Consider the following 18,750-nt stretch of genomic DNA (forward strand, 5'->3'; position numbering starts at 1 on the left):
ATGGCTACGCCTGGCTCGTTTGACACCATCAGTCCCTAGCTCTCGTGCTCCTCAGACAGCTTCTCACTGCTTGATTCATGTCTCTGCTTCTGCCTGGTGAGATTTTCTCCATGTTTCCATCTGCTGTCCTCTAATTTTTTTGTAAAGATTTATTTATTTATGCATACAAGAACTGGGATACAGGCCAGAGGTGCGGGGGGTGAGAGGAATCACCAGAGACAGAGTGGGGAACAGAACAGGCAGACTGACTGAAATACACTGCTGAGGGGAGCAGGGCAGCGGGCGAGTCAAGAGAGTCTGCTGTGCCATGTGGGTAGCTCCCTGGCCGGGGATGGAACTCATGCTGCAGTGGCTACAGATAGCTTCATAGGTTGCATCTTACCATTGCGCCACCAGGGACAACCTACCGTCCTCTTCTTGTTTGCACAGGATTTCTAAGCAAGTGTATCTATTCCTCTGGAGGCAACTCCCACCCATAAAATCTGTCCCCATCCAGATCTTTTCTTTTTTTTTTTTAAAGATTTATTTATTTATTTATACAAGCACTGGGCACAGTCAGAAGCGCGGGAGGGTGAGAATTCACCAGAGCCAGAGCGGGAAGCAGAACAGGCAGAGGGACTGAGGTACACTGCTGAGGGGGGCAGCGGGCGGCAGGAGGGGTCTGCGCGCCATGTGGGACCCTCGCGCAGTGGCCGGGGAGCAGCCAGGGATCGAACCAGCGCTGCAGAGGCTGCGGGCAACTTTGCAACCCAGCGCCCAATCGCTGCGCCACCGGGGAGGCCCCCCATCCAGATCTTGCTGCAAAGTCTCAAGTCTGTTTTTCACCTGCCTGATGATAGTGCCCCATAGTCTCCTGGCACTCAGCACAGTTCTAGAAAACAACCTATCTCTTTCCCCCAAACATGTCCCTCTGTCAGTAACGTGTTTCTGTAACAAGCACTCATGCAGAACTCACTAATGTGCACAAGCACCTTTACAATGAAGTCCTTGTGATAACAACATGAAAACATCCTTTCAAAGGTGAGGAAATTGAGGCCCAGACCCTTTAGCAACAGTTGCGAAGTAACTACACAGCAGCATCAGGACTATCAATATGTCATATTGCTGCCAGTTATTTGAGCCAAATGCTGGTGATCCACCATTTCTCACCTTTGCTATCCTATCCCTCCCACTCTCTGTTCGGCCATCGAAGGCTGTTAGGCTTTTCTCTGTCTCCTCTCACCTATCAGTGCCTCCTCAGGCTGGACTGTCACCACGCTCTTAGAATCTTCTCTCCACAGTCTCATTTCCATCTGATCCATCCCCCACGCTGTAGCTGCTGGTGAGACTCTTTAGAAATCTCACCATTACCCTAAAGGTTTGCATTGTTTTGCAAGGCCCACAAAGGTTGTAGCCCTTAGTCTACAAGAGAGTTACCTATAGAAGGCTACCCTTCATTTACCTTTCCTTGAACTTTGGGCTCAACACAGAGCAAAAGATAGGTCCTCCCAGATTCCCCCATGCTGCTTATTGCTGCTGGGCTTTGGCACATGCTATTCCTTTCTGGAATAAATATCCTCCTTCATCAACAAATTGCAATAATGGCTAACAATAACTTGTTACTTACACTGTAAATATGTTTCTGACTGTCCTTCTAGCCCCACCCCCCAAATCTCTCTTTCTCTCTCTCTCTCTCTCTCTCTCTCTCTCTCTCTCTCTCTCTCACTCACATACACATCTTCACTACCAACGAACTTCATACTACACACTAGGCCCTCTCCATTCAACCACGCTCCTGTCTCCAGACATCAGCAGGAGTGTCCGACAGTGACTTAAACTGATCTTTGTTGTGGTTGTTCTGCTCACCAAACCTGGAGGAATTTCCAGGGAATAATTAGACTGAAAACTTCCATTTTCAGTTCACACTTAAGCACTCCCTTCCTCCTTTACTTCCCTTCTTGTGCATACACGTCTCCTACAGATCCTTTGTAAAGTAGGAACTGTGTCTTATTCTTTATAGCCTTGACCTGCCCAGTACCTGTGAAAACAGCTTATATGTCAGCATACATGAGGTTAAACCACCTCTTAGCATTTGCATCCATTGGGTACTCCAGCACAGGTCCCACCAAGAGGCTATCAGCCCGGCCTATGGACTGGCAGGCCCAGAGCAGAAAGGAGGTATCATCCAGTGTCCCTGGCTTGCCCAGGGTTGAGTTTTCCAGGACATGAGACTTTTAGCAATAACATTAGGGAAAATCTCAGGCAAATTGGGACAAATGGTCACCTCAAAAATAGGGGTTATTTATCACCACTTCAGCCATATAGGGAGATAGTGAGCACTAACATATATCAGGCATTTGTTATTTTCCAGACAGACCCTATGCTTGTCACCTTATCTACACCATCTCACGGTTCTCACTACATTCAACTCCAGATCATCAGATTCTATTGTGCCCACTTAACAGAAGAAAATAAAAGCCTACCAGAAGAATATATTTGTGAATGAACCTGTCTATGTTATGTCAACAATGTGAATGTGTAAATTGCTTATATTTCTTATTTCTTCCCTGCCACCATCCCTCATACCCTTCTGACCCTTTGTCCCTCCTTCTTCCCTCTTAACCTCAGAGACATCACTTTATTAGTGTCCACTAGTTTCTAAAAGTATTTTGTGTTGTCAAATCATTTGCTATGTAAATATCCAATGTTTGTCTTTGTCATTCTGACTTGCTTTACAACACACAATTCCCTTGAACTTCTTCCATTTTGCTATAAGTAGTATTGTAGCCTTTCGTCTTTCCTTATGTCTAAATAGTACTCCTCTGTGTGCATATGCACCTTCTTAATCCAGCCCTCTGTCAGTGGGCACTTAGGTTGCTCCCATGTCCTAGGTTTTGTAAACAATCCTGCAATAAACATTGTAGAGTATATAGTATTTGGGTAGATGATCTCATTTGCTTTATTATTTTTTTTTTCATGAGCTTTAGAGAGATGCCCAAGAGTAGGATTGCTGGGTCCTATAGTATAAACAGAGGTACATTTAAGTGTTCTAAATCAATGGTTCCAGGGGCCTCTCAGGTGGCACAGCAGTTGAGCGCTGGGTTGTGAAGCTGCCCGCAGCCTCTGCAGCGCCGGTTCCATCCCCGGCCGCCGGGCAAGGGTCCCACATGGCGCGCAGACCTCTCCTGCCGCCCGCTGCTCCCCTCAGCAGTGTACTTCGTCAGTCTGCCTGTTCTGCTCTCCATTCTGGCTCTAGTGAATTCTCTCACCCTCCCGCGCCTCTCACTGTACCCAGTGCTTATATAAATAAATAAATAAATAAATCTTTAAAATAAATAAATAAATAAATCATTGGTTCCAAGGGCTATGTATTTCCACTGTACCATCTTGTCTTGGGGGGCCATCAACCAACTCTTCCCTCATGTCCACCCTCCCCCACCATGCCAATAACACTCCCTCTTTGTGGGTACCAGGCCTATCATTTCCAGTGAGGCTTCCCATCAACCAAAGTTGGCCAAGATAAGAATAGCTCCTTGTGCAAGTAATAGGAACCAATCATCCTTGCCAAATGTCAGGTATTTTTGTGTACTTGTATAACGAGTAAATATTTATACATATTTATCATGTGTGTTTGCCAAATTAGGACATTGCTAATCTTGTCAGGTAAGCTAATGCTTGATTTTAAGTTGGAGAGAAAGGGATTTATTCTTCAGGGATAAAAATTTTTGCCAGGTGTTCATTTGGAAAAAAAAAAGCGTGTTACAAAGATCTCTTCCATTACCTGTAACTGTCAGAGCTCAGAGTCAGTTGCTATTATAATTTCTTAGACCATGAGAAGTCAGCATTGGCCAATCCATTAATCCTTTTTCCTCTGCCCCTGCGGTATATTTATATATGTATATCGGAACTGGCTTCCCCATGATGGCAGGTTGTGGGAACAGAGATGGTTACCTGTTCTCCCAATTTGCCTTCGTTTCCCATCCCTTTTCATCTCTCTCTCAATGAAGAGCACTTTGAAGGTTTTCTAAGTTTACTTGTCGACTTTAGCGCTGAGTAACCCCAGGGAAATGAAAACTGAAAAATAGAAATGCTTCTGACATAAACAGAAAAGGGATCCATTGCAAGGCTGCTAGCCTCGAAAGTTACAAAGGACCCGGCAGTCCTGCATCTCTCTCAGAGTGAGTCTTAGTGCGCTTTGATGGGAAATGAATGACAGTTGTCCTTCCAGGGCCCTGGTTACCATGACATAATGGTCTCATTCTGAGAAAAAACAAGCCCTGCCCAAACCATCTACACCCTTTGGTTTCTGCGTCCTTTTTCTGGTTGACCTGCCTCCTTCCACAGACGCTCCCCTGACCTGTCCTTGGCTCCCTGGAGTCCGGTCAATGACCTGATGCTGAGACTGGCCGAGATCCTCTGCTTAGACATCCCCATAAAACTCCACATCTGTTCTGGAGTCAGTTCCAACCACAGGGGGCCAACTCACTGACGTGCTGTCCTCAAATCCATCTCCCGCCCCTCTGGCTCATCCCCAGTACTTTCTTCGCGTTCTCCCATCTCTGCCCGCAGAGCTCTTGGCCAGGAGAGAAAAAAAAATGAGTGCAAGAGAGAAAGAGGAGCAACTGAGGGAGCTGTTTGGGGTTGGAAGGCTATTTCAGAGAGTTCTGTGAGTGTGACGTGAAGGCTCACTCAGCATAAGATAGAAAACAAAACAGAAAGGACCTTCTTTTCGCAGAGCTTGGGGAAGCTGAGGGAAGGAGAAAATCGGGGAGTGGGAACTGACGCTTACTGAGTTCTTGATACAGGGCAGGCAGGTTAGAGGGCACTTTTGATAGTTACCTCTTTCAGTGTACATGGCATCATGATTACATGCGCATTATTCCCAACTTAGAGATGAAGAAACTCTAACTTAATGTGTATAAGAGCACAGAGCCAGTGAGACAAGATAAAACTGATTTCAAATAAGAGCACAGAGCCAGTGAGACAAGATAAAACTGATTTCAGAGCTTATATTCTTGCTTCTATCCCAAAAGTTTCTGGTTATAGTTTAGTTATAATCAAAAAAGAATTCAGAAGTGAAATTTAGAAAATACATCCAAATATTGTTAACTCCACCAATCTGAAGTGAAAAATAACGGTGGACACACACACACCTGCCTTTCCATCTACCTATCTGTTATCTATTCAACTAGCTAATCTTTCTAGATGTATAGATTCTATTCAAGAGTCCTCCATGCTGTAGATAATTTCCCCCCCCACAAATCCTACTAATCGACCTTAGTGAAGGAACTATCAGGAAGTGTGAAGATACAAAGAAGAAATGAAACTATTTCATTCCACAAATATAGGTGAGGGAATTCCCAACAATGACTTTTTGTTCTGTGAAGAGGAACCAGAGGACTTGGGGTTAGGGGGAGGGACATGTATGAGGATGAAAGAAAACCTATATCCTCCTCTTCCAAAATGGGAAGTAAAGAGAGAAATCCGTACACTGAAAAATCAAGATGGAGCAACACAACATATTACCTAGAGGTGAGGTAAGAGTGAGATCAGTGCAATAAAACTGGTTTTAACAATTGAAAGTTATCACTTCTGGGAGCAAAGACATGATAGGACAGGGAGTTGGAGACAGGACATTAATTTTAGCAAATCTTGTAGTACTATTTAACTTTTAAAACTATTTGCATAATATAACTTTGTTAAAAATTAAAATCATTCAGCATTATCCAAAGAGAACAAAAACACTAACTTGAAAAGATACATATATGCCCATATGCATTGCAGTGTTATTTACAATAGCCAAGATAAGGCAACTACCTAAATGCCTGTCAATGGATGAAAGGATAAAGAAAATGTGGTGTGTGTGTGTATATATATATATATATATATATATATATATATACAGTGGAATATTGTTCAGCCATTAAAAAGAGTGAAACCGTGCCATTTGCAACAACATGAATGGAACTTGAGGGCATTATGTTAAGTGAAATAAGCTATATAGAGAAAGACAAATACCATATGATCTCACTTACCTGTAGAATCAAAAAGAAAAAAATTTAGGCTCATAGATTTAAAGAAAATATTGGTGCTTGCCAGCGGTGGGGGATGGGGCAGTGGGGGGAGATAGAAATCGGTAAAAGGAATCAAAAGGTTTTTTAAAAAGAAAAATAAAACCAGTAAAGAAATGAATAATGTGCTTAGCGAGAAAGAACAAGCATGCAGTCATGTGGAAAAGAAGGAACATTAAGTTCTGGGTAAGTGGCATTCCTTAACTGTCCCCTGTGAGCCCAGGACCATTGTGCTTCTGTTCTTTCTTACTGGAACATTCGTTCCTTGGATTCCTGCTGTCAGTCTTCATAAGCAAAGTTTCAGTTCAGATGTGTCCTCGAGCAGGCCTCTAGCCCTCCACTCTGGTCACTCTCCATCAGATCACTCAGGTTTTCTCCACAACTTACATCACAATTTGCAGACTTCATATTTATCATTAAATATCCTTTTTGCTTGAGGTTTATATGTTTCCTTCACTAAGTACAGTTTTGGGGGTGGAGGCTACAGCTGTTTTTTTTCACTCCTGCACCTCTCACCTCTTCCTAGAGAAACAAGAGGTGCTCACTCAGCAGTTGATTGATGAAAGGGTGCATAAATGAGAGAAAGGTGCCCCATCCCCTGGGCTACAATGGGCCTGTTCCATGAAACATCAGCTGGAGATACTAGTATGTTCTCCAGTTTCCTTTTGGAACACTACACAGACATTCCTCCTGTTAGTCAAAACGAGTAACTACATTCAGTTAGTCTTTTTTTTTAACTGTAAAGGAAATGTAATTTTTATTTTTTTAATTAATTTTTTTAACAGAGGTCAGAATATTCATAGTCTGCCACTTCCCAGTCCAGGCACTGGGCCATTTCTCTATTGGCGAAGGAGGGTGGGCTCTGGGGTGAAACAGACCTAAATTCTCCTCCAGCTTTGAGACTTACAATTGTGCTGCTTTGAATAAATTACCAAATTTATTTAAGCCTCAGTTGCTACCTTGTTAAAAATGGAATATGAGTATCCACCAGATGAAATGATTTGGGGATTAGAATGCAGTATGTGATACACAGTGTATACCCAGGGGAAAAAAAGTAAAAAGAGAGGCTGGGAAGAGAGGATCTGGAGGCAGCCTGTTCAGCACGCTTTGCAAGAGAACTATGGGGAGGAGATTATGGGGTGGGAAGGTTGGGTTACAGGTCAGAGGGAATTGGATGTCCTTTATATATAAGCGAGATGATATGTAGGGGAAACTCTGCAAAGAGGGAAAGTTTGAAAATACAGGAGAGGGGGGAATTGTTGAATGTCTATTCTAACAGAAACTGAAGAAATCAGATCAAATTAAAAAACCTTTTTAAATGCGAGACTATTTACTTTGCAACTAGAAGGGGGAAATGGGTGGGGGAAGTTACATAAATCTGAAGGATCTAGAACTTTTCCTAGAAGTTTCAGTGACTCCTGGATAATGCACACATAATGGAAAAAAGCAGACTTCTGGTCAAAAGAAGACACTTTCAAAGACTTTATTAAACATTAGGAAAGAGCTCTGAGAAATCTCTTTTCAAGGATGCATCAAGTTAACTTTTAAGCAGATCAGCACAGCTGGAGACAGACATATCTATGGTGCCTTCTGAGAACCAACCCATTTTTCTTTCTCTGAAAATAACCCACCCCTCACCTCAAAGGTGGCATCTTGTCCCGCTGGTCACAGACCACTGGGCTGGGATGGACACCTGCCCCAAGTTCAGGCAGTCATTTGTTTTTCCAAAAATTGTAAATTGTGACTAGGAGTCAGCCTGTGGGTGGTTAAAGCTCAGGTGCCATAGGAAGAGCACGGTAGTTGAAAAGGACAGTCAGAAGAATGTGGCCAACAGCAGAGGGTCTAGAGAACACAGACCACGTGGCCCAGAGAGAAAGAGAGACAGAGCAAGGGCAGGAGGGGCTGCTCCCCGTTCTGCTGGTTTTTCAGTTCTGAGTTCTGTTCCCTGTGAGGCCTGGCTAACGCCCATCCTCGGGGGCTGGGCACCACTCCTGTGTAAATATCCTCCCCTTTTGTCAGTGATCACAGTAAGAGGGTTTCTGTTACTGGCCAACACAGTCCTGGACCAAGCCAAAGCTCCTCCACTTCTATCAGTCTTCTGTTGACCCTGCCTTTCTCCCAACTTATTCTCTCTTGGGAATCCCAGAGGATGCCCATTATCTCTTGATATCTTTCTTTAACAGGACTAAATGTTTGCAATTCAAACCCCCAGCTTGTCCCTACTCCTTTTATATGGCTGTGTGTCTTTTAAATTTTGTTCACAGTAACGAAAATCTTTCAGGCCACATAACCAGAGACCATTCAGGGGGAGCCCTCTTAGACTTCCCTCTTATCATATACTCTGCAGATCTGCTCTGCGACTCGCCTGCCTGATGCGGCCGACCCCAGGTTGAGGAAGTAACCACCTTATCCAAGCCTTGAACTCCGTCATGCTTGGGACTCTAGGGAATGTAGAAAAAAAGGAGATGATATCGTGACTAGATGCCAATGTCCTCTTCCTACTGAGTCAATTCAGACTAGAGTGGAATTCCAATGAAGGTTCATCTTGCGGCACACTTCTGAAACCTGGTTGGTTGAGGGGAACTGCAATGAATAAGCTACTCTACATCCCTTTCAGGGAATGGAGTCAAATGGAATGAGGCAGTTGGGCCAGCCTAAGGACAATAGCCAATCCCCAGCACCAAGTGGTCATGCTCAGTGGTCACCACCCAGAATCCCCTCTTCCAGGCCCAGCCTCCCTCATACCCTGGGAGAACTGGCCAAGACCTGGTGAAGAGGAACCAGAACAAGCACCACTAAAGACTTAATTGCTACCAGCCAGAGCTCAGAGAAGGGGAGAGAGAAAGAGACAGGAGAGAAAGCATTTGTGTCTGCGTGTGTGTCGGGGGTGGGAAGCGGAGTTAGCTGGTGCCCACAAGTACTGAGGCAAAAGGAAGAAACACAGGGCGTTGGTTGATCCACTCAGAGACAGCATGGTGGGGATGTACTTAGCAGACCCACACTGAGCCTGGCACTGAGAGCTGTCAGAAGTCTGGAGGAATCCATAAGGCATCTCCCATAATCCATTTTTCTTAGACGGGTCATTACCTAAAGTAGCAAAAACCCTATGACTGAGTTGTTCAAGTTCACATTTATGGGATCCTATGTCTGAGCACCCACTCCCCAATCCTCACGCCCCACCTCACCTCCGTTTTCTCTTCCCTGCCCACTACTTGTCTCTATCAACCTTCCGACCCAATTCCCCCTGACAGAATCTCTGATTCTCCATCCCCATTCTGTTCAGTCACCCCTTCCCTCCCCTCAGGCCCCTGGGGCTCCACACCTGGGGGCACTAGACAAACATGTGCCTTTGATGATGAGGATGGTGCCCACGAGGAAGCCCAGCAGGCCGAGGGCCAGACCCAGGGCACAGACCAGGGTCTCTGTGGTGTCGGGTCGTGGAGCAGGCACCTGAAGCTCTGAGGGAGAAAGGAAGTGTCAGGGAGTAGGCAAAGGGATTTTAGAGGACAGGAGAGACAGGTTTGTGGAGGATGGGCTAGGAGGGCCTCTGTACCCCAGTGTGTGAAGAGGGGCTCTTCCAGTCCCCAGTGCTCCACTTTGCAGTCATAGAAGTCATCTGTGGAGGGCACGAAGGTCAGGTAGTGGAACTTGCGGAACGTATGATCAGGCTGGGAATAGAAGCTGGTCTGGATCACCCCCTTGGTGATAGCGTGACCATTGCGCAGCCAGGTGATGTTGATCACGGGGGGAAGATGTTGTCCACGATGCAGACGAGGACATTGGGCTGGCCCAGCAACACTCGAGACTTGGGGACCACGGTCACCTTTGGAGGCACTAGAAGAAAGAGGGTCTGAATCCCAAAGGCTCACCCCTGCGGCGGGCCTTGGTAGGGCCAGCACTGGGAACAGTTGCTCTTATTTAGTCACCAGTGGGCAGGGGATGCTCTGGGATGGTAGGGATGGAGGGCTGGGGGAGCAGAGCAGGCAGAGGCTCCTATGTCTGACATGCCCCTAAGGGGGGTGATCCAGGTGACAAGGGTTATTCCTCAAGAAGAAAGAGGGTGATGAGGACTGAGCACAGGATTCTTGGGTTCTGGAGCTGTGCACCAGAGCGCATAGAGGCCATGAAGTGGGGAAGAGACTTCCCTGGGCCTCCTCTGCCTGATGGGGTGGAGTGGCAGGGGAAGGGCCAGGTACCGGTGGTGGCTCTGGTGCGGTTGGAACGTTCCACCAAGATGTCCAGATGGGCTTTGATCATGGCGATGCTGTTCAACCCATTCAGCGGGTCAAAGTAGGTGAAGTCGCCAAACTCGGGCAGACGCCACACAGCCTCCTTCTCCTTCAGCTCCACTGAGAACAGCTGTTCCCCATCAAATTCATGGGCAAACTGACCCGAGGCATCAAAAGACTGGTAGAAGGCTGGTCCATAGGAGCCTTTGTGGTCAGCTGTATCGGGTGAGTTCAGGGTCAGGGAAAGAGAGGAAAGTGTGTCAATCTCATTCACAGCATGAGCTCTGTGGTCTCTGAGCCATCCCCCATCCTGGTGCTGTGTGGGTCAGAGCCTAGTTCTGACACTGAGCTGGACCTTGGAGGGTGGAAGAGTTGCCAGGGAGGAAGGAAGTGATGGTGGGTGAAGGCATGTGCCCGACACCCTGGCTCTCAGAGACACTGCTGGGAAGAGGAGAGGCTTGGGATTCCCCAAGTTAAAACCTGGCTGTGGTTATCTGCTCCTGCTGTGCTATGAGGTCCTGTGTGTGAGATGAGGGCTGTATGGGGGTGGGATGTGGAGAAAAGGATTCAGGAAAAGTGCTTAGAGGGAGCCCGGAGCTATGGCATGGGTGGGAGCGAGGGAGAATAGGCCACAGCTGGCAGGAGTAGACATTAAGATACGCAACACAGAGACCACAGGGTTAGAAAAAGGCAGGCCCAGGTGTTGCGGGGAGCACTAGAAAGGAGTCAGAAGTGTGTCCTAATCCTTCCATCTTTGAGCATTATGGTTCAAAGTGTTTATTCCCATAACTAAAGCTTGGCTTTCTGCAGTTAGGGGGTAGGTTTTAATTGGTGAGATTCCTTTAGAAAGCTAAGAAATGACTTATTCAGGGCCTCCCTGGTGGCGCAAGGGGTTGAGACGCAACCTATGAGGCCATCTGCAGCCACTGCAGCAATAGTTCGATCCCCGGCCAGAGGGCTGACCACATGGCACAGCAGACCTCTCCTGACTCACCCGCAGCTCCCCTCAGCAGTGTATTTCAGTAGATCTGACTGTTCTGCTTCCCCGGTCTGTCTGTGGTGAGTCCTCTCACACACACCCCCCCACTTCTGGCTTGTGCCCCAGTTCTTGGGGGGGAGGGGAGGGGAGGGGAGGAGAGGAGAGGAGAGGAGGGGAGAGACTTGTTCAGTGGGAACTTCATGTGCCCAGCACGATGCCAGGTCCCAAGAAAACACAGACCAAGCAGCTGAGGACCCACTCTCAGGACGCTCATGTCCAGAGCAGGGTAAAGACAGCTACACAGTTAACTACGGACCCGGTGATCAGTGCGTCACCAGAGCTGGACTTCAAAGTGCACGCTCAGGACAGGAAGTGGTAGAGAAGTCAGGGCGCTGGACGCAGTAGAATGGAGATTCAGGCCAGGGGCAGGAGGAACGCGGGGCACCCGAGCCTGAAAAAGCCTCAGCGGGACGCTGGCCCGACTGGCCTGAGCGCTGCTTGTATTTTAGGCAGAACAGACATGACAAAGCGAGAGGGACCAGGGCTCCCTTGGAAGTTCCCCAGCCTGGGAGGGAAGGGGTGTAGAGGAGGGGGGGATGGAGAGAAAGAAACACTTCATGTTCGGTTCCTCTGTCTCCCGTAAATCGGTAAATCCTGCTCCCCAAACCACCTCTCCTCACCCAGTGTCCCCCGCACTCACCCCTGATGGCCCCGACTTCCTGGGGGCTCAGGAGGGTCATCAAGATATGGAGGCCCAGGACCAGCCCCCCGCAGAGGATCATTGCCCTCGGGTGCTTTAACTAAGTAAGCCTTTGTCAATATGGGGGTAACAGAACGCGGATGTAAAGAAGTAAACAATCTAGCTTGGGGGAGACCCCTGCCGTAGTTAGCCAATCGGAAAAACTCTTTGACTGACGCAACTGTTGCTAGGTAAAGAATTAGAGTGCCTGGGTGAGAAGTGAAGATTCCTTTGTGGGACCCACCTGCTTGAGGGGTTCGTTCTCAGGGAGGGAGGGCGTGGGCATGGGGGCGGGTGCAAGAGGAAGTTTCTGTTTGCGGAGATGGGAGGGGCTTAAATCAACCATTTTTTTCTTTTTTATTTATGTATTTTTTACTTCATTGTTCATTTTTAAACAATGTTTCTCCCCACACACACACCCTCAGGTGTAGTCTCCATAGAATTTGAATCAACTTTTACTACATCCTGCAAAAAGGGACTTTGAAGGGAGAGAAAAGCCCTTCAGAGCTCTCAGCTGAACTCAAACAAAAGCTGAAAATCCTACACCCCCTCTGAAGTTCCTGCAGGCAAATTTGGAATTAAAGAATGTAATGTTACTAAGGGACATTAAAAGGGAAACATTGGCGACATGGTAGAATAAAAATCCTTTAAATCTTTCAATGACTTTAGAAAAGCATTGCTTTGTTGCATTGAGTGAGAAAAAAACGTGTACTTGTTGATGTTTAGTCTAACGAAGAGCTGCCTCCTGGACTGTTCTGGACAGGGAAGAAGGTGCTGGGTAACCTCCATGTGTCTCTCTATGTCCTCTGGTGTACTTCTCCACCTGGGTGGCCTGAGTGGACTGTGTCACCCTTGCTTTTGGCTTCTGGTTGGGCTCCAGCTAATGGGAAACTTTGGCAGAATTTAGAGACACACACAGATATAAAGATAACTGTCTAGTGTCTCACCAAATATGTCATTTATCAAAGATAATGAAATAAATTGTTTTAACTTGGAAGGGATGAAAGAAATCATCTGAGTCTATGGTTGCAAGTCAGGCTACACCAGAGAATCATCTGCTTAAAAATCAGCTTGTTAAAAATACTCCAGAGCTCCATCCTGACCCAATGAGGGACAGACCAGGGCCTGTGTCCTCCCTGGGTGACTCTTAGGCAGCCAGCCAGTGGACTGCCTTTGGGCAAAAACTGCTCTGGTGTTCAATTAAAGGGTCCCTACAGGGAATGGAGCAGATCAAAGCTTCTAACTTCCAGATAACCAAATGACAACTAGCAATGGCCTGGGTGGCACCGTTTTCTTTCTTTTTTTTTTTTTTAAGATTTATTTATTTATACAAGCATTGGGTACAGTCAGAAGCACGGAAGGGTGAGAGAATTCACCAGAGCCAGAGTGGGGAACAGAACAGGCAGACCGATGAAATACACTGCTGAGGGGAGCAGTGGGCAGCAGGAGAGGTCTGCTCGCCATGTGGGACCCTCACCAGTGGCTGGGGATCGAACTGGGGCCGCAAAGGCTGCAGACAGCTTCACAGCCCAGAGCTCAACTGCTGCGCCACCAGGGGAGGCCCTCAGTTTTATTTCTATAGCTCTTTTACTATATATATTTTTTCTAGAACTCATCCATTTGGGGGCACCTTTCTCCTCCCTATCTCTAGTTTTTCTTCTCTATTTTCAATTTCTTTATACTTCCATCTTTTATCCTAGGAGAGTTCTTAAATAAGGTCCTCCATTTACTAATTTATATTACAGTCCTCTCTCTCCCTCAATCTATTCCATTAATGTGAATCTGATTTCAACTATTTTATGTTTTCACATTTAGGACTTATGTATAGTTCCCCCTGTATTTGTTATGTTTTTCATATATTAATAGCTTGTCTTTTTTTTTCCTCTTAACCCTTTGCGCCACCAGGGAGGCCCTTTTATAGACTTTAAAAAGCAAATAATCCAAGAACATTTTGTCATTTAGCAGATAAAATGAAGTCTTCATTTTGCATCAATTTAGTATTTGATATTAAAGCTCTTTTAAAGAAAATTCACAAATAAGCTAATATTAATGATAACAAAATTCTCTTCCTGTGAGCCTTCTACCACTTCCTAAACCCATTTAGATTTTGTCCTACACAATCCTCTTCCTCAATCTAACAATGAGGATCCAATTATTTTACTTTAAGACAAAACTATTCTCCTTTCCCTTTATAAAAGTACATCCTGTATTCCTTGAATACAGTTATTTTTCTCTGTGATTATTTCTTCCAGCATCTCATTCATATATACTGGTCATAACTTTTTTTTTTTTTTTAAAGATTTATTTATTTATTTATTTATACAAGCACTGGGTACAGTCAGAAGCGCGGGAGGGTGAGAGAATTCACCAGAGCCAGAGCGGGGAGCAGAGCAGGCAGAAGGACCGAAGTACACTGCTGAGGGGAGCAGCGGGCGGCAGGAGAGGTCTGTGCGCCATGAGGTCTGCGCGCCATGCGGGACCCTCCTCCGGTGGCCGGGGAGCAGCAGGGGATCGAACCGGTGCCAGAGATTGCGGGCAGCTTTGCAACCCAGCGCTCAACCGCTGCGCCACCGGGGAGGCCCTGCTGGTCATAACTTTTAACCACAATATTGAAGCAGATAATTGTGAACTGTCATACACCAATATTTTGTATATAAGCTTATGAATATGATGGGGTTTTTGGAGTGTGGGGTCCTTGGGTTCACTCTGGCAAAGATTTCACTAGAGCTCCCATTTTAGCAGTACAAGGCTAATTTCCCAGGCGAGTTTCTCCACGAGACAGGGACCGTAGTTAAGGGATAGGACAGTAGAAAACGCTTGCATAGACGCAGGCGGGCAGGAAGAGCTGCCCAGAAAGGGACAGGTTCGCTGAGAGAGGCCTGCATGGTTGCAGGCGGGCGGCCTTGAGGAGAGCTGCCTCCGCTGAGGGAGGTCAGTGAGGAGAAGTCCCGGCATGGGACAGGTCATGGGCAGGCAGGAAGCTGCTGCCCTGCGGAGGTAGAGAGTTGGTGAAAAGAGGCACCTGCATAGTCGCAGGTGTGCAGAAAGACTGCTGCCGCTTGTCTTATTTTTTTTTAATGTGTTTTGGTTTTTTTTTTTTTTTTTTTTTTTTTGCAGTTATCTTAGTGACTATTTTCTAATACTTCTTTTAAGGACGGTTTTTCCTTTGAGATGGTACTGCTTCCTAGGGGGAAGGTTATCTTTTGATTTTGGCTCATCCATGTCAATATCGTAAATACAAAGGTAGGAAGGACCATAATCCCAGGACGGCATAAAATCACAGTCACCACCCTGTTGGTGCCCCACTGCTGAGTGACACTTCAGGAAAGGGTGTAGGATGAGGCGCATTGGGAAGGCTGGTCAAGCCCAACCCAAGCATAGTTGGTGCAGTGCTGAGGAGTCGGCAGTAATTTGACTGTTCCCATGCCCTCCCCACTCAGGCAGGGCTTTAGCCCAAGTTTCCTCCTGAACCCTAACAGCTGTGTGGCCATCTGAATCCTCCACTGCCCTTAGCAGGAAGAGCAGGCGATAGTTGTTCAGGCCAACACTGTGGAGCAGAATGAAGCTTCTCACAACCACCACAGCGAGCCCTCTACCCCTCTAGTTGATGACACCTCTCAGTCTCACCAGCAGTCCCCTACTATTTTCCCTCTGTGGTTTCTCCAGGACTGATTTTTAAGAGTGGGAACCAATAACATAAGCTAATTAACCCTGGCAGGAAGCAGGTCTCTCCATTATTTTCTTGTAACATTTATGTATTAACTAAATTGCCTCCTAGATAGAAAGGGTAGGGGCCATGGTTTACTGAATCTTTGTTACACAATCTCCCCTCTGGCTAACACAGTATTAAATTTAATGCTAGAATAGTATCAAATAAATGCTTGCCAAACAAGCAGATGACAACAAATAAAAGTAAATAAAGTGACTACCCAGTGGTTCTCAGGGGAGATTTTCCAAAACTGGGAACAAAGAAAGACTCAAAAAAAAAAAAAAATTGAGTGAAGTGTCTTCTCTTTGAATATGACATTAATTCAATTACTTTAAATTGTCTAAAATGCTAATTTTGACATAATTGTAGTTGTGTCCATCATGTTCTCTGGAGGACAAGCTGAGGTAGGTGTTAAGAGGTACTATTCATTAATAAGTATTTATGGAAAGCCTACTATGTGCTGGGCACTGTGTCCTGCAGTGGGCACACAACCCTTCCCTCTAGGTCCACGCTGTCCTGTGCAGTAGCTACCAGCCATCCATGTAATATGGCCAGTCTGAATTGAGATATAAAACATAAACGCAGTAAATGTCAAATGCTTTGTAATAATATGTAATGTATAATTACAAATATATGTATATAATCGCATTGATCATTTTTACATGAATTTTTAATTCATTGACAATACTTTGGATATGTTGGGTTTTAAATAAATATTATTATTATTTTAAAGATTTACTTATGCATACAAGAACTGGGGTACACACCAGAGGTATGGGGGTGAGAGGATTCACCAGAGACAGATTGGGGAACAGAACAGGCAGACTGACTGAAATACACTGCTGAGGGGAGCAGTGGGCAAGTCAGGAGAGGTCTGCTGCTCCATGTGGGTAGCTCCCTGGCCGGGGATCGAACTTGAGCTGCAGTGGCTGCAGATAGCTTCACAGGTTGCATCTTAATCCCTCGTGCCACCAGAAAGGCCCTAAATAAATATTATTTTCACCTGTTTCTTGCAACTTTCTTAAGGCGGCAATTAGATAGTCCAGTTGAGTATGTGAGTCTCATATTTCTAGTGGGCAGTGCTGCTCTGGTTGCTCCTGACTGGCCACCAGTTAGCCATTCACTTCTTTCCCTAGAGTCTTCAATGTATGCAGCCTGATTACAGGGGGACACAGTCATTTCCTGTTACCTAGAGAGTCCATCAGAATATTTCCATTCTGAACTTTAAATCTATTTTGTGTGTATATATACCCTATATATTTACCTACTTTTAATCTGTTTTTACTTCACTGTGCTAGCCTAGCACTGTACTAGGCTCTGGAACCACAATAAAGGTTCTTGCCATCAAAGATCTTTCAATCTGCCATGGAAAGCTGTACACAGAACTGAAAATGATGTGTGTGGGGGGGGGAGAAAATATATTAATATGCAATATAAATGTTCACATGGTCTTCGACCTTCTGGAGTGATCCCTTCCTTAGTAATTAAAAAGTTTCAAGCACCCAACTGGCATACTAGGAAAGAACTAAGTCTAGTTCTCTCTCCAGAATTTCCTGGACAGAGAAGCCATGCAAACGTGTGCTCACACATGCTGGGTGGCAGATGCCATCTCTCGTCCACCCCCTGGTCTGGGCACGCCGTTTAGTCACTTGACCATCTCTCTACCTTCCTACCTGCCATCGCTTTCCAGGCTCTGGAGTTCTGCTGTGTTGCTGGGAGTTCTGTCTTTGCTTCACCTACAACTCCCCACCCCATCTTCTGACTTCTCTAAAGCCCAGAGCCCCAACCTTTGTCGGATGGGGAAAAACTGAAAACTTTAAGCTAAAATCACTCATCCTTTGTATCTTCAGGTAGTTTGAAATTTACACATTAAAACTCATATGTGAAACAAACCTTTAAGAATATGTAACTGGGCTCAATACACTCTGGAGCAACAATTCCAAATGATGGCAGGAAAACCCCAGTGTCGGCCATTTAAAGGTTCAGATGCAGCTCTTCCTGTTTTCAAAAATAGTTTTGAAAAAAATCCCTTTTTTGAGAAAGGTCAAGTGCTTCAGGGTTTCTCATCCTTCCCTCTTTTTGGAATGACATCCCAGGACAGAGGGTAAACATGTTATTATGACCGTGGGAAGCTGCCTCCGGGTGGTATTTTTCTTTATTCTGATGGTTCTCTGCTCCCATGTCACCATGGTCATTGGCCTCCACCCTCTCTCCCTCTGTTGCAGACATTTTTGTGGTTGGTCCAGTGTGTGAGCAGAGCTCCCCACTTTCCACACTGACACCCCAGTATAGCACTGTTCCCACTGTACACAATCTTTAGGTCTCTGTCAGATGCCCCTAGATCCTGGGCCTGCATGGCCGGGAGGTGGCCCTTGGCTCCAGGTCAATTATACCCTCTCCATGGTCACCTGAAAATCAACTTGCTAAAAATCATCTCATCAAATAGTCAACTAATCGGGAATTAATTCATCAAAACATCAATTTTTCAATTTACCAAAAACTTGATTCTTCTCTTTGTAACATTTTAACTTATTTTAGTAACTCACTAAGTGTGTTCAAATGTACAGTCTTTTTTGTAACCACCTTGGTATTTAATCTAAAACAATAAAAACTATTATAAACAATTAGGATTACCTCAAGTTAAAAAGATTTTAATCAGCAAAAATATGTAAGATTAAAAAGACATCCTCAGGCCTCCCTAGTGGCCTAGGGGTTAAGTCTTAGCATTATCACCACCACTGCCTGAGTTTGATCCCCGGCCAAGGAGCTCACCCACATATGGGCAGCAGACCTCTTCTATCTCGCCCACTGCTCCCCTCAGCAGTGTATTTCAGTAGATTTGCCTGTTCTACTCCCAGTCTGTCTCTAGTGAATCCTCTCACCATCACCCCCACACCTCTGGCCTATACCCCAGTTCTTTTTTTAAAAAAATATTTATTTTTTATTCATGCATACAAGAACCGGGGTACAGGCCAGATGTGCGGGAGGGTGAGAGGATTCACCAAAGACAGAGTGGGGAACAGAACAGGCAGACTGGCTGAAAT

General features: G+C 45.7%; 1 protein-coding gene across 1 annotated transcript; it reads right to left on the bottom strand.

Annotated features, from left to right (window-relative positions):
- Positions 1-9,102: 9,102 nt before the first annotated feature.
- On the bottom strand, positions 9,103-12,109 carry LOC119252326 (HLA class II histocompatibility antigen, DO alpha chain). The gene is given in 6 exon segments (XM_037519500.2): positions 9,103-9,137; positions 9,373-9,508; positions 9,604-9,792; positions 9,795-9,884; positions 10,247-10,495; positions 11,959-12,109. Coding segments are annotated over 6 exon segments (750 nt in total). The 5' UTR covers positions 12,041-12,109; the 3' UTR covers positions 9,103-9,133.
- Positions 12,110-18,750: the final 6,641 nt, after the last annotated feature.

Source organism: Talpa occidentalis, unplaced genomic scaffold (assembly GCF_014898055.3).
Source record: "Talpa occidentalis isolate TD23 unplaced genomic scaffold, MPIMG_talOcc4v2.1 talOcc4.2, whole genome shotgun sequence".
In the NCBI taxonomy this organism is placed as follows: Eukaryota; Metazoa; Chordata; class Mammalia; order Eulipotyphla; family Talpidae; genus Talpa; species Talpa occidentalis.